The sequence below is a fragment of the Eleutherodactylus coqui genome, unplaced genomic scaffold (assembly GCF_035609145.1).
Source record: "Eleutherodactylus coqui strain aEleCoq1 unplaced genomic scaffold, aEleCoq1.hap1 HAP1_SCAFFOLD_32, whole genome shotgun sequence".
Classification (NCBI taxonomy): domain Eukaryota; kingdom Metazoa; phylum Chordata; class Amphibia; order Anura; family Eleutherodactylidae; genus Eleutherodactylus; species Eleutherodactylus coqui.
This window is the reverse complement of record NW_027101865.1, coordinates 218,293-232,500: the sequence shown is the minus strand read 5'-3', so window position 1 is coordinate 232,500 and position 14,208 is coordinate 218,293. Positions and strand designations below refer to the sequence as shown.

Sequence of the window (14,208 nt, the reverse complement as noted above, 5' to 3'; positions counted from 1 at the left end):
GTCAGGGATGTGGTGCGGGGCAGTCAGGGGTGTGATGTGGCGCAGGGCAGTCAAGGGTGTGATGTGGCGCAGGGCAGTCAGGGATGTGGCGCAGGGCAGTCAGGGATGTGGCGCAGGGCAGTCGGATGTGGCGCAGGGCAGTCAGGGATGTGGCGCAGGGCAGTCAGGGATGTGGTGCAGGGCAGTCAGGGTGTTCGTACAGGGCAGTCAGGGATGTGGCGCAGGGCAGTCAGGGATGTGGTGCAGGGCAGTCAGGGATGTGGCGCAGGGCAGTCAGGGATGTGGCGCAGGGCAGTCAGGGATGTGGCGCTGGGCAGTCAGGGATGTGGTGCAGGGCAGTCACGATGTGGTGCAGGGCAGTCAGGGATGTGGTGCAGGGCAGTCAGGGATGTGGTGCAGGGCAGTCAGGGTGTTCGTACAGGGCAGTCAGGGATGTGGCGCAGGGCAGTCAGGGATGTGGTGCGGGGCAGTCAGGGATGTGGTGCAGGGCAGTCACGATGTGGCGCGGGGCAGTCAGGGATGTGGCGCAGGGCAGTCAGGGATGTGGCGCAGGGCAGTCAGGGATGTGGCGCAGGGCAGTCAGGGATGTGGCGCTGGGCAGTCAGGGATGTGGTGCAGGGCAGTCACGATGTGGTGCAGGGCAGTCACGATGTGGCGCGGGGCAGTCAGGGATGTGGCGCAGGGCAGTCAGGGATGTGGCGCAGGGCAGTCAGGGATGTGGCGCAGGGCAGTCAGGGATGTGGCGCAGGGCAGTCAGGGATGTGGCGCTGGGCAGTCAGGGATGTGGTGCAGGGCAGTCACGATGTGGTGCAGGGCAGTCACGATGTGGCGCGGGGCAGTCAGGGATGTGGCGCAGGGCAGTCAGGGATGTGGCGCAGGGCAGTCAGGGATGTGGCGCAGGGCAGTCAGGGATGTGGCGCTGGGCAGTCAGGGATGTGGTGCAGGGCAGTCACGATGTGGTGCAGGGCAGTCAGGGATGTGGCGCAGGGCAGTCAGGGATGTGGCGCAGGGCAGTCAGGGATGTGGCGCAGGGCAGTCAGGGATGTGGTGCAGGGCAGTCAGGGATGTGGTGCAGGGCATAGAAGACTGCTTTCTGTCAAAACATTGGTAGATTTTCAGCAGTAAATCTTCCCCAGTGTATCCAAATCCTATGCATGGGTTGACATTTACAGGATCCATTTTTGACTCCCCACTAGGGGGAGCCCACTGAATAATGCCCAGACATTGACCTAAAAAATAACGCCATATGCAGTTGGCTCTGGAGCTCCTCCTAATTGTGGCTGCAGGTAACCCATCACTTTATTATGTATTATGAAGTCTATGCAGAGGATTTGGCGCTGTGCATCAGAAAAACAGAAGTACAACCACCATAAAGTTATAAAGCACCATATAGTTCATATGGAAGACTCATCACCTCTCAACACTATGTTGTTTATGACCCAACACCCCCCCTGGGGCTCCAGTACTGATGCTCTATCCTTACAATAGGTCATTGGCTCGTTTGTTTGAGTGTCGCGGCCTCTTCACCACATACGAGGCACAGCGCTGTACGTTTCGTAGTGGCTGTACCTAGAATAGCAGCTCAAGCCCATTCACTATGGCTGCCCCTTCCTCCTCTGTGCCTCAAGCACCAAGCCTCTAACAATACGTTGATTATCTGCAGCACAGCAGGTGCCATGCGATCGCGGGTCACGCCGGATGGCATCGGGTAACGATTAAGTCTGAACTCTTCACTGATCAGTCAGAATGTGACTGCGGGGACTAGTGTGGATATTATATACACCCCTCCACCGACAATGCCGAGGCACGAGGCACATAGAACCTCAGCTCTGTCGTAGGCTCGTCCTCATGGTTGCACACAAACCTGTCACCACGCTTGTTGTGTTTGTGACACTTCCTGTCAGTAACCTGAATGATGGGTGTGACGGTTCCTGCTTGGTCACCGAAACCTTCAGTTTACCCACCAGATGTGGATTTTATTCATTAACCCCCAAATCTTGGCTAGATTTAGTCACCTGCAGTTGATGAACCCCTGAGGTGCTGGGGGGGCTCTATGGCAGGGCTGGGTACTCATATAAGGCCCTTTATCTACTGTGCCAGGGCAAAGAGGCATCAAGAACCCCGACTAACATAGGGAGACACTAGTTGTCACAGGCTGCTAGCCGCGTTAGATGATCGGGTCCCGGGTGACATCAGCACTTCAGCCCACATTACGCTGACACCGGAGACAGCACTTCTATGCTTGTATATGGATTGATTGGTCGGCTGAAGGTCCGTTTTCCAAGCTGACCAATCAGCCGGATTGGGTGTGTATTTATGCTGGCCCCTCCTCTCAGAGGGTTCAGGTTATTCATTTGTTTGGAGGAGTTTCTGGTCTTGTCAGCATTTTTCAGCGGTTTATATCTCTTTATCTGGGGCTTTCTTATATCTTTATACCCTGCTCTGCTGTGACACCTTTTGTGAGTTCCATCTATTTATTGTCACCATCTAGGGATAGACAGGGTTGCCCCAGGTTCCAGCCATGCGGTCGCCCTTATCAGGGCGGTTATACCACTTGTAGTCAGGGTCCATCAGTAGCATTTAGGGTCAGTTTCTTCTTTTGTGTTTCTTATAACCATTTTTGCATTATCCACATTTGTACTGAGTGTATATCCGTTCCTTAGGGACACAAATATGGGTCGGACATAACGCCATGTTGTAAGTGGTACATGGTACAGATTTTGCATTAGGTCCCAGGAGCCAAGATGCCAGTCTCCTCTTATCCAAGCAGTGATAAGTCAGAACAGCCATCCACTGAGCCAATAGAGAGACTGCTGTAGTTTGGGACATATTGCTGTGTCAGGGTGGGCACTGTAGGTGTCAAAGCAAAAGTGGAGAGTGACCAGCAGACAGAGAGTGACTGCTGCCCTGAGACCTGTTGGGAGGTCTTGCTGTAGCAGTTCTAGAGGGACAGTATCAAGTCCAATGGGCTAGTGAGAGAGCATTACCCTCCTCCTGTGTATAGTGAGTGTTGCACTATATGCACCTGTGTCCATGCATCACTGTTATTAATCCTGGTGCTATATGAGACGGCACCTATCACGGCTCACCGGCAGTGATAAATCGGGACTGAGGTGATATCACGGCATCAGCCTATGTGATCTGTGTGTTGCTTACCAATCTTTAGTCCTGTTTCCAACTAGGAAACGTCAAGGTCAATCCAGGTTCCCGGTGTGTGGTTGCCCTCATCAGGGTGGGTGCTCAACTTTTAGGTAAGGTCTGCAACCACTGGCAGATTGGGTCAGATTTCCCTGTTCCCCACTTTTCAGTTTTGTTAATATGTTGTGATCTCCGTGCTAGCATATTGTCTGCATATCCATCCTTTCTGGCCAAATTATTATGTCCAATGTGGAAGGGGTGTTTTGTGTCTGCTTGGACCTAAAAGTACCCCTGATTTATCAATAACTTGGACTGGGACACTGCTTTCCAATCGCTGAGCCAGGGACCATATTGTAGTGTATGCAGAGTATTATATGATGTGACTGTTGTACTTTCACAGCCTTGGGAAGTTAGGCAGCGACCTCAAGGACCCATGATGGCACGGGGCAGATTTATACATAGTGAATAGTGCAACCCAAGCAGGGCAAGTAGAGGTCTCCAGAGACCCTCAGTAGCACTGCAGTTTGGGCAAAAGCTGACAGTCGCTTTGTCACAATTCAACTGTGGTGGTCTTTTTGGAGTACTTTGTGGCCCCCGTCTCCAGTACAGAGATGGCTCCAAAGTGGTGATGCTACTAGTTTATTCTGCAACCATCAAGTGTACTGCTCCACTGTAAAGAGAATAAAGACTATCTGATGTACTTCAAAAGTTCTGACCATCCCATAGGCGAGCCTCCACAAATCTGCTGATGAAGTTAATAAAGCTGTCATCACCGGATGTTGAGCGGTTCCTCTCTGAATCTACACCCTAAACAAGAAACAGCTGCATCCTACCCAGCACCTGTCAATCATGGCTGCAGGCACATGAGATTCTGCTTTCATTGTTTTTCCTCTTCTGCTGCACATCTACAACTGAGCAACCCCAAAGCGTAGAGCCTCAACTGAGCAACCCCAAAGTGTAGAGCCTCAACTGAGCAACCCCAAAGTGTAGAGCCTAAACTGAGCAACCCCAAAGTGTAGAGCCTCAACTGAGCAACCCCAAAGTGTAGAGCCTCAACTGAGCAACCCCAAAGTGTAGAGCCTCAACTGAGCAACCCCAAAGTGTAGAGCCTCAACTGAGCAACCCCAAAGTGTAGAGCCTCAACTGAGCAACCCCAAAGTGTAGAGCTTCAACTGAGCAACCCCAAAGTGTAGAGCTTCAACTGAGCAACCCCAAAGTGTAGAGCCTCAACTGAGCAACCCCAAAGTGTAGAGCCTCAACTGAGCAACCCCAAAGTGTAGAGCCTCAACTGAGCAACCCCAAAGTGTAGAGCCTCAACTGAGCAACCCCAAAGTGTAGAGCCTCAACTGAGCAACCCCAAAGTGTGGAGCCTCAACTGAGCAACCCCAAAGTGTGGAGCCTCAACTGAGCAACCCCAAAGTGTGGAGCCTCAACTGAGCAACCCCAAAGTGTGGAGCCTCAACTGAGCAACCCCAAAGTGTGGAGCCTCAACTGAGCAACCCCAAAGTGTGGAGCCTCAACTGAGCAACCCCAAAGTGTGGAGCCTCAACTGAGCAACCCCAAAGTGTGGAGCCTCAACTGAGCAACCCCAAAGTGTGGAGCCTCAACTGAGCAACCCCAAAGTGTGGAGCCTCAACTGAGCAACCCCAAAGTGTAGAGCCTCAACTGAGCAACCCCATAGTGTAGAGACTCAACTGAGCAACCCCATAGTGTAGAGCCGCAGCTGAGCAACCCCCAAGTGTAGAGCCTCAACTGAGCAACCCCAAGTGTAGAGCCTAAACTGAGCAACCCCAAGTGTAGAAACCCAACTCTGCTGCTCCTAACATAGAACTATTTAACGCCCATCTACTGTAAAGCAGAGCTCCTACCTGGTGCAGCAGAAGTCACACTGCAGAAACCTCCCTCACCTGGGCCCTGTTATATGTGTGGGGCTTTCTGGGCGCTTGGACAGTCCTACCCTGAGGAGCACCATTCCAAAGAAAGGTCCATACCTGGTATAAATTCCCAGTGATCTCTGGTCACCAGTATACAGAGTATATAATGTACATTGCCTGCGTTATGTGATATGTATCCGTAGAGGTATTCTCACTAGTTACATACAGTGGCGCTAGTATATGATTTGGTGCCGACAGTTGTAGGATCAAGGCTAGAATATTAGTTACTGTGTAACTTTATGGCAGTGTCCTCGGCTAAAATTAACCCTTTATTATTCTGTATTCCTTTGTCAGGGGAGACGCAGGGCGAGGCAGTGACCGTGCAATGGCTGCTGAATGGACGGACGCGGAGGTCACTGAATGCATGGAACAAGGTAACTGTGGTAATGAGGACACGGTGCAGGGAGGGGAGAAGGATACAGGTGCAAGAGTCTGAAGTCACAGGATATAGGGAGGCAGGGCACAAGTGCAAGGATGCAGGGAGGAAGCTGAGGATCAGGATGCAGGGAGGAAGCTGAGGATCAGGATGCAGGGAGGAAGCTGAGGATCAGGATGCAGGGAGAAAGCTGAGGATCAGGATGCAGGGAGGAAGCTGAGGATCAGGATGCAGGGAGGAAGCTGAGGATCAGGATGCAGGGAGGGAGCTGAGGATCGGGATGCAGGGAGGGAGCTGAGGATCGGGATGCAGGGAGGGAGCTGAGGATCGGGATGCAGGGAGGGAGCTGAGGATCGGGATGCAGGGAGGGAGCTGAGGATCGGGATGCAGGGAGGGAGCTGAGGATCGGGATGCAGGGAGGGAGCTGAGGATCGGGATGCAGGGAGGAAGCTGAGGATCGGGATGCAGGGAGGAAGCTGAGGATCGGGATGCAGGGAGGAAGCTGAGGATCGGGATGCAGGGAGGAAGCTGAGGATCGGGATGCAGGGAGGAAGCTGAGGATCGGGATGCAGGGAGGAAGCTGAGGATCGGGATGCAGGGCGGAGACTGAGGACAAAAGGTGCAGAAGTCTTGAGGACACAGTGTGCAGGGAGGAGGCAAAGAGCAGGGAACAGGGAGAAGGCTGAGAGAAAAGACACAGGAGCTGGGGAGAGGACCGAAGATACTGGGTGCAGGAGTCTCAGGACACAGGGTAAAGGCTGAGGATGAGATGCTGGAGACTAAGGACATAAGGTGCAGGAGAATGAAGACACAGGGTGCAGGAAGGAGACTAATACAATACAGAGAGGAGGCTACAATAACAGCACACAGTGACTGAGAACATAGATGCAGGAGGCTTAGGACAAGGAAGCTGGGAGATTACAGAGGACAAGAATGCAGGGAGAATACTGAGAATACAGAATGCAGGGAGAGCCTGGTGATACAGGTGCAGGAGGCTGAGAACCAGGATGCAAAGAGGACAGGGAGGAGACTGAGGATACAGGTGCAGGATGCTGGGAGGAGGCTGAGGACACAAGTGCAAGAGGCTGAGGACCAGGATGCAGGTGGAATACAGAATGCAGAGAGAGACTGAGGGTATAGGTGCAGGAGGAGGAAAACCAGGATGCAAGGAGGAGACAGAGGACAATGGTGCAGTGAGGGGACTGAGGATACAGGTGCAGAGAGGAGACTGAGGATACAGGTCCAGGAGGCTGAGAAATGGGATGCAAGAAGCACATGGAGGATGCACGGAGGAGACTGAGGATACAGGTTCAGGGAGGTTAGGTTACAGGTGCAAGAGACTGAGACCCAGGATGCAAGGAGGACCCTCAGGGTGCAGGGAGGATACTGGGGATACAGGTGCAGGAGGATGAGGACACCGGATGTCACAAGTAAAAGAGGAACCTTTTGTTTATTGTACATTGTGTGTTGACTCTATTGTTATGTTGTGGTTTTACTTCTGTAAGCGATTAGGGAAGCGGCCTCACCACATGCAGGGAACTGCGTACAATATGTGATGTAACCCTTTGTATCCTGCTATGGTATGGGACTATACATTACATGGTGATACAGGCTCTAAGCTGAGGCATTCTGGGATGTCTGCTGTTTGTCGCTATCTGTGCAGAGGGGTCATCCTGGCGGTGTGGTGGTCATTATGTCTTATAAGACACAGGTGTTGGGTCATATTGGGGCTTGTATGGAGAGATCCTCATATTCCGCTGCATCTTCTAAGTTCCACCACAGACGGGCCAAACAGACTGTAGTGAGATGTAGCAGTGCCCAGACAGTAGAGGCATAGTGCACGGTCCACGCCTGGCCTGGGTACAGCTGCTGGCCACCATCCTCTTGGTGAATCATTCAGTTTGCACATTCTGCAGTTTTCAGGTCCTCCTCTATGTCGGAGCCTCAGTGTGCGGCTGTTTATGAAGACACTGTAGATCCTCGGACGCCGTCCAAATAACACAAATCTTGAGAGGCGAGCTGAGATTTTTATTGCAGGCATCCCAGGAGTCTGGAACATGAAGAAAGATCAGGCACTCCCATCGTTATATAAGAGACAGACGGGGACTGCAGCTCACTGGCGGTCCGCCAGCCACAGGGAGTCCAGGGGGCTGAAGGGTTAACAACATTGTACTTTGCACAAGTCCCATGTTGACGTTGCGAGCCCTGGCCGCGGGGTCTGTGACGTCATCGGGAGGGAAATGGTTTAAAACTAAATAAAAACATATCTGAGGAGGATTTTTGGAAGGTGACGTCTCGCTGAGGTCCTGGCCGCGCCTGTTCACACACCAGAATTTCACTCCTTTTGTTGGGTCTTCAGACTTCTCGACGACATCTTTGTGATTCCTGTGGTTGTCTTCACCCATCTTGCAGCTGTTTGTTCTCTTCTCCCGTTACTTCTTCCCTTTCTCCTGAGTTGGGTCTTCACATAATAACGGTTAAGCTAAAAAACCATTTGTCTTCCTTGCCGCCCACGGTCTTCTCAGAAGCTTCACCGATACGAGGTTGGAAGCAATGCTTCCTCTAAGCCTTTGTAGCCCTACTGAACCAACCGATAGCAGAAAAGTGTCTTTTTGACAGGTGTATAGAATAGTTAACTAGATTGCACTATTCCATAGAGAAGCATCAAGTAAAAGCAGACATTTTTTTCCCCAATGGGGCCCTACAGACGAGGTATGCCTATACCAGCCTATTAATGTCTTCTCCGATAATTAGATGGTCTAGGCAAGTGAAGGGGGTTAATGTCAAAATCTCTGTTGGTCTATGACAGTGAAGGGGTTAATGTCAATATATCTGGTATATTTTGACAGTGAAAGGTCAAGGAAAGTGAAGGGATTGTTAGGATCCATGGTGGTTTAAGGCAGTGAAGGAGTTAATGTCTGCATCCCTGCCAGTCTGGGGCAGTGAAGAGATCAATTTCTGCATACAGAGTTCTCTAAGACAGTGAAAGGGTTAATGTCTGTATCTATAGATACCTTTACATAGGTCAATAGTTGCTCAAGTGAGCAATTTCCAGTGACTGTTGGTCCATGACAGGGCAGTAAACAAGAAGTTGCTCAGTTGTCGCTAGCTTATGGAAATGGAACGACTACTGAGAAGCTTCCTGCTCCGTGTTAACAGGAGTTGGTCAATCTATACGCAAAACCTGTTTGCAGGAGACCAGAAAGACCCCCGGTCCACTTTGCCTCCATTTACTTGAACAAGTATCGCAATAGTCGCCAGTATAGGTTTCAGGCATTTATGCATCCAACACTCATACAGTGTAAGGGTACCTTATGGTGGTCTAGGGAAGTGAAATGGGTTAATGTCAGGCTCTCTGGTGCACTAAGGCTGTGAAGGGGTTAATGTTAGAATCCCTAGTGGTCTCAGGCAATGAAGAGGTTAATGTCTGCATACCATGGATCTATGGCAGTGAGAAGGTTAAGGTCTATGGTGTCTTAGAGCAGTGAAGGTGTTAATGGCTACCTCTATGGTGGTCTAGGACAGTGAGTGGATGTTCATACAAAGCGGAAAAGCTACGAAGTTTCCGCAGCAGAACATCCTGCAGGATTTCTGCGTAAAAATCTGTAGCATCCATGTGGATTTCAAGCAGGAATCGGCTGTTTATCCACAGCTCCTCCTCACCTCAGAATACATGGCGCGGTCAGCGCCCCCGGCAGCCTCTGTTGAGGGCCAAGCTACTGGATGATTCCATTTTGGCATCACCTGCCCTGTGGATTTGCGCTCACTAGAGACCAATGGTGCAGATTTTCATGCAGTTTTTTTAAGCAGAAATGCTGCAGAATTTGCCACAGAATTTTCCGCAGCAGAAATTCAGCAGTATTTCCACCCTGTGAGAACGTACCCTGAAGGGGGTAATTTAGAGTCCTTTATGGTCTCAGACAATGAAGGGATTAGTGTTTGCATGCCTGCTGGTCTAGGGCAATGGGGAGGTTAATGTCTGCATCTCCAGTGGTCTAGGATAGTGAAGGAGTAAATTTTTTTGATCCCTGATGGTCTAAGCCAGTAGTTTATTTTAGGATCCCTGGTGGTCTAGAGCAGTGAAGAGGTTAGTGTAATGATTCCAGATGGTCTAAAGCAGTGATGGGGTTAGTCAGTACCCTTGGTTATCTAGGACAGTGGTTTATTTTAAGTCCCCTTGTGATCTTGGGCAGTGAGGAGGATGAAAAGCTCTCTGATTGAGCGCAGTGAATGAGTTAATATCTGGGGTCTGGTGGTTACTCACCTTCCAAGGCTCCAGTGCTGTCTTGGCAGTTGGAGGATGAACTCTGCTGATAATAGAGATGGCAGCAGGGAGAGGAAAGAGTTTGGAGCAGCTGCTGTACAACGATCAGGCAGAGTGTTCACAGAGCGCCCTGCCCCATCATTAAGACGGCTTAGAGAGTCTGCCGGGCATCAGTGGTTTGGGGCTCAGGCTAATGCATCCAAAAATTTCCCTAAATAGCTGATCAGCTGCCGCTTACCTCTCAGGAGTCGCCACAGCGGACTCACAGGTACACTTGTATCACATTAATGGGCCGCAACAATAATGTGCAAGGATGGAGCCCATTCATGTCTCACAACCCAGGCAGTGTTCTGTGTCCCTCCCCCCTACCTGACCCCCCTTAAGAAACCCACCATATAATGGTATGGGTCGGAAAAGGTGCATAAAAATCCATATTATAGCTTCTTCCATTGCCTTCAGAGGGGTCAAAATGCCCAGAAAGAGGGGCAACTCGATCTGTGTTTTACATTCCCCCACCTAGTAAAACAGCCTCCTTCAGGTGCCCATCAAATGTATATAGTGGAGCTCAGAGGGTCCTGACCATCAGAATGTGTGGGGCAGGTCCTCAGGGACCACCAACAGGTCATGTTTTCAGGATCTCCTATAGCAAGACCCCCTGTGGCAATGTCTGAGGCACCGACAATAATTACATCACCGGTGCAACACTGAGGAAATCCTGAAAACATGACCTGTTGGGGGTTCCCGAGGACTGGAGTTGGGAAACCCTGGTGTGGGGACTAGATGTAGATTAGTAGTTGTGGCTGCATGTACATAGCCGACCGGACGTTCCATTTGCTGTACAATAGACTGCCTCTCCAGGCCGCACAGACTTGTTTTATGTCCCTCCCAGTCAGGCAGCAGGAGGAGAAGCTACAGGGGGTGCAGAAGACTGTAAGGGTGGCTTCACACCAGACCACTATCGTCTGACCAGTCGCTCTAAATACTTGAAAAGCGTACGAACGACTGATGGTTGTGGGCTTTACGCAGAGCGATTCTTCACTTGTTGCTCAGTTTTGTAATAGTTGATACGGCTTTTTTGAGCACTTTTATTTTATTTTTTGTGGGAGGCAAAATGAACAAAAAAATCATTTCAGCCCCGTTTTTTTTTTTGCTCTTTTTGTTTTACAGCGTTTGACTTGCACGATGCAAAATTGTGTTCCATTGAATGTACAGGTCGTTATGGATGCGACAATACCAAACGTGTTTGATAATACACTGCAGTCTGTACTGCAGTGTATTATTGCTATTATTAGTGATCATAGGTGTTGGCAGACCGGGATGATGGCGACGCATCGGCTCTCCGTGAATACATAGCAGAGGACTGATGATGTCACAGAGGGAGCACCCTTCCTCTGCAAACCCTTAACATTCTCTTCACCGGGTTGGTGGCCATGTCTACATGGAATAATTGTCGCATACATTTGCTCTATTGAGCGACTATTTGGCGGATAGTTGTAGAGCCGCCTCACTGTGTGTGCGGGGGAGCTGTAAAGTCCAGACACATCTCTGGCCATAGATATAAATATCGGAAGACGTCAGAGCAGACGTAAAAGGCACTAATGCTGATCATTACTGACCGGGAGGCCATGCGGAGGTGGAGGGGTCTGTGCGGAGGTGGAGGGGTCTGTGCGGAGGTGGAGGGGTCTGTGCGGAGGTGGAGGGGTCTGTGCGTCGCCCCTCTACAGGAGAGCTGCGTCTGCTCTGCCTCATACTATAATTGCGTTATCTTCTCGCCGTCTCCACGTGTTTTTCTCTTCAGTGTTTATGATTCGCCTCCTCCTGGGTATTTAGTACATGAGGCGTTGTCTCTGGCTGGACGTTTGTGTCCTCCAGCGCCGGGTGCCTGGGAGGTAATTGGCTGCAGATCCGTGGCGATTTCTATACACAGCCTGGCGCAAATTTGGCACTTCGATAGCCTTAGAGTAGAATTCAGCTGCCCACAATGCGCCGCCGTGTCGCGAGTGTCAGAGCGCCTAAGACAGATCAGATTCCTGTGTCGTATGCGCTGCGCTTCAGAAATCCCCGCCATTGTCCCCGGTGTCACACCTGCAGGTCGTTTCATCAGGTTCCCCCCACGCTGCCCACCTAGATAAACAGAGCGTGCTGCGCGGGGCGGCTGGGAGCGCGCTGTTATTGTAGGGCTTGGCATGCGGCGAGCTTTATTACAAACATGGCCGCTCCACTGGAAATATATCTCTGACCCCCTGCTGATACGATATTACACACCCCAGCGTTAACTCTTCCCTGAGCCAGACAATACACAGCCAGCAAACTCCTGCAAACCTGGACTCTGTATAAGACACACACTTGGGGGAGGGGAGGGGGGTGTCACGGGAGAAGGACATGCCAACACTTGGCGAGTTGGGGGACATAAGAGGACACTTGTGGGGGGGAGCAGGAGAAAGACATATCGACACTTGGGGTGAGGGGGGAAACTGGAGAAGGACAAGTTGAAACTTGGGGTGGGACACGGGAGAATTATACGTCAACACTTGGGGGGGGGGCACTGGAGAAAGACATGTCAACATTTTAAGGACATGCCAACACTTTGGGAGTGGGGACAGATGGGAGAAGGACATCTCAACACTTGGAGGAGACATGGGAGAAGGACATGCCAACATAATAAGGACGCACCAACACTTGGGAGGGAGGGACACGGGATAAGGCCACGTCGACATGGTAACGACACATTGACACTTGGGGGACAAGATGAGCAGTCTACAAACAGCTCCCCATATCTCAGCTTCCTGCAAGGAGTCACGAGGGCACTGGATCGGAGGGGGTCACAGCTGGAGGTTCAGGCTCTGATTGATGCTTAGGTAATTCCGGCTAGCGCACATCTGCTCGCCCTTGGCCGTGACTTCCGCTCCTCTGTGCCTCCTCCATCTGCTGGGCCTCCTGTCAGTGACTGCAGCACATGAAATCAGATCTCCAGCACTTCCTCAGGTTGGATGGAAATCATTATGTCCTAATTTGGGGAAGTGCTTGAGGGGCGGCCGTGTCACCGGGTTCTCACGGTCGGCTGTGGGACTGCAGTGGAAATGTATGGCTGGCTACAGCTAAGAACGGACGGCAGTGACCACTGATCCCGGCTTCACCAGGAGATCCCATCTAACTGGCTCATTAGGAGTTTGTAAATATGCGCAGATATTATTTGCCGCGGTTACGTGAACGCCTGGACTCCCCTTTAGCCGGGCCACGTTTCTGCGGGGGAAGGGGCTGCCTCATTCTAGTGGCGGGTGTATGTCCGACTCTCCTCCTCGGGGAACCTCAGCTGGTTACAGTCCTGAAGACCCATGAAGAAAGTGATCCGGGGCTTCAAAGTGTCGGTCCTGTATTCTGCAAATGACACTAAAGGCCATTTACATCAACATCATAAATTACGAGTTCACACGATCCAGAGGCTCAATTACAGCAAATGTGAAGCGATATCCCAGAGGATACAATACAGATCCTGTATACCCCCATGCCAGTCTGTATCACATCTTGTATCCAAATTAGAGGCGGTACAACAGGATACTAGAGCCTCCATGCCCACCCGTATCACATCTTGTATCCAAGCTAGAGGCGGTACAACAGGGTACTAGAGCCTCCATGCCTCCCGTATCACATCTTGTATCCAAGCTAAAGGCGGTACAACAGGGCACTAGAGCCTCCATGCCTGCCAGTATCACATATTGTATCCAAGCTAGAGGCAGTACAACAGGGTACTAGAGCCTCAATGTCCCCCGTATCACATCTTGTATCCAAGCTAGAGGCGGTACAACAGGGTATTAGAGCCTCTATGCCCACATGTATCACATCTTGTATCCAAGCTAGAGGTGGTACAACAGGGTACTAGAACCTCCATGCCCCCCGTATCACATCTTCTATCCAAGCTAGAGGCGGCTCAATAGGGTACTAGAGCCTCCATGCCCCCCGTATCACATCTTGTATCCAAGCTAGAGGCGGTACAACAGGGTACTAGAGCCTCCATGCCCCCCGTATCACATCTTCTATCCAAGCTAGAGGTGGTACAACAGGGTACTAGAGCCTCCATGCCCACCCGTATCACATCTTGTATCCAAGCTAGAGGCGGTACAACAGGGTACTAGAGCCTCCATGCCTCCCGTATCACATCTTGTATCCAAGCTAAAGGCGGTACAACAGGGCACTAGAGCCTCCATGCCTGCCAGTATCACATATTGTATCCAAGCTAGAGGCAGTACAACAGGGTACTAGAGCCTCAATGTCCCCCGTATCACATCTTGTATCCAAGCTAGAGGCGGTACAACAGGGTATTAGAGCCTCTATGCCCACATGTATCACATCTTGTATCCAAGCTAGAGGTGGTACAACAGGGTACTAGAACCTCCATGCCCCCCGTATCACATCTTCTATCCAAGCTAGAGGCGGCTCAATAGGGTACTAGAGCCTCCATGCCCCCCGTATCACATCTTGTATCCAAGCTAGAGGCG

At 51.1% G+C, this 14,208-nt stretch overlaps 1 protein-coding gene across 1 annotated transcript in view; it reads left to right on the top strand.

The window, feature by feature from the left end:
* The window catches only part of LOC136592634 (disintegrin and metalloproteinase domain-containing protein 33-like), an 81,902-nt gene that overhangs the window by 14,579 nt on the left and 53,115 nt on the right, over positions 1-14,208 (top strand). Inside the window, exon 2 of the mRNA XM_066588620.1 lies at positions 5,367-5,446. Within this exon, the coding sequence (XP_066444717.1) occupies positions 5,367-5,446 (80 nt within the window). The remainder of the gene's footprint in view (positions 1-5,366; positions 5,447-14,208) is intronic.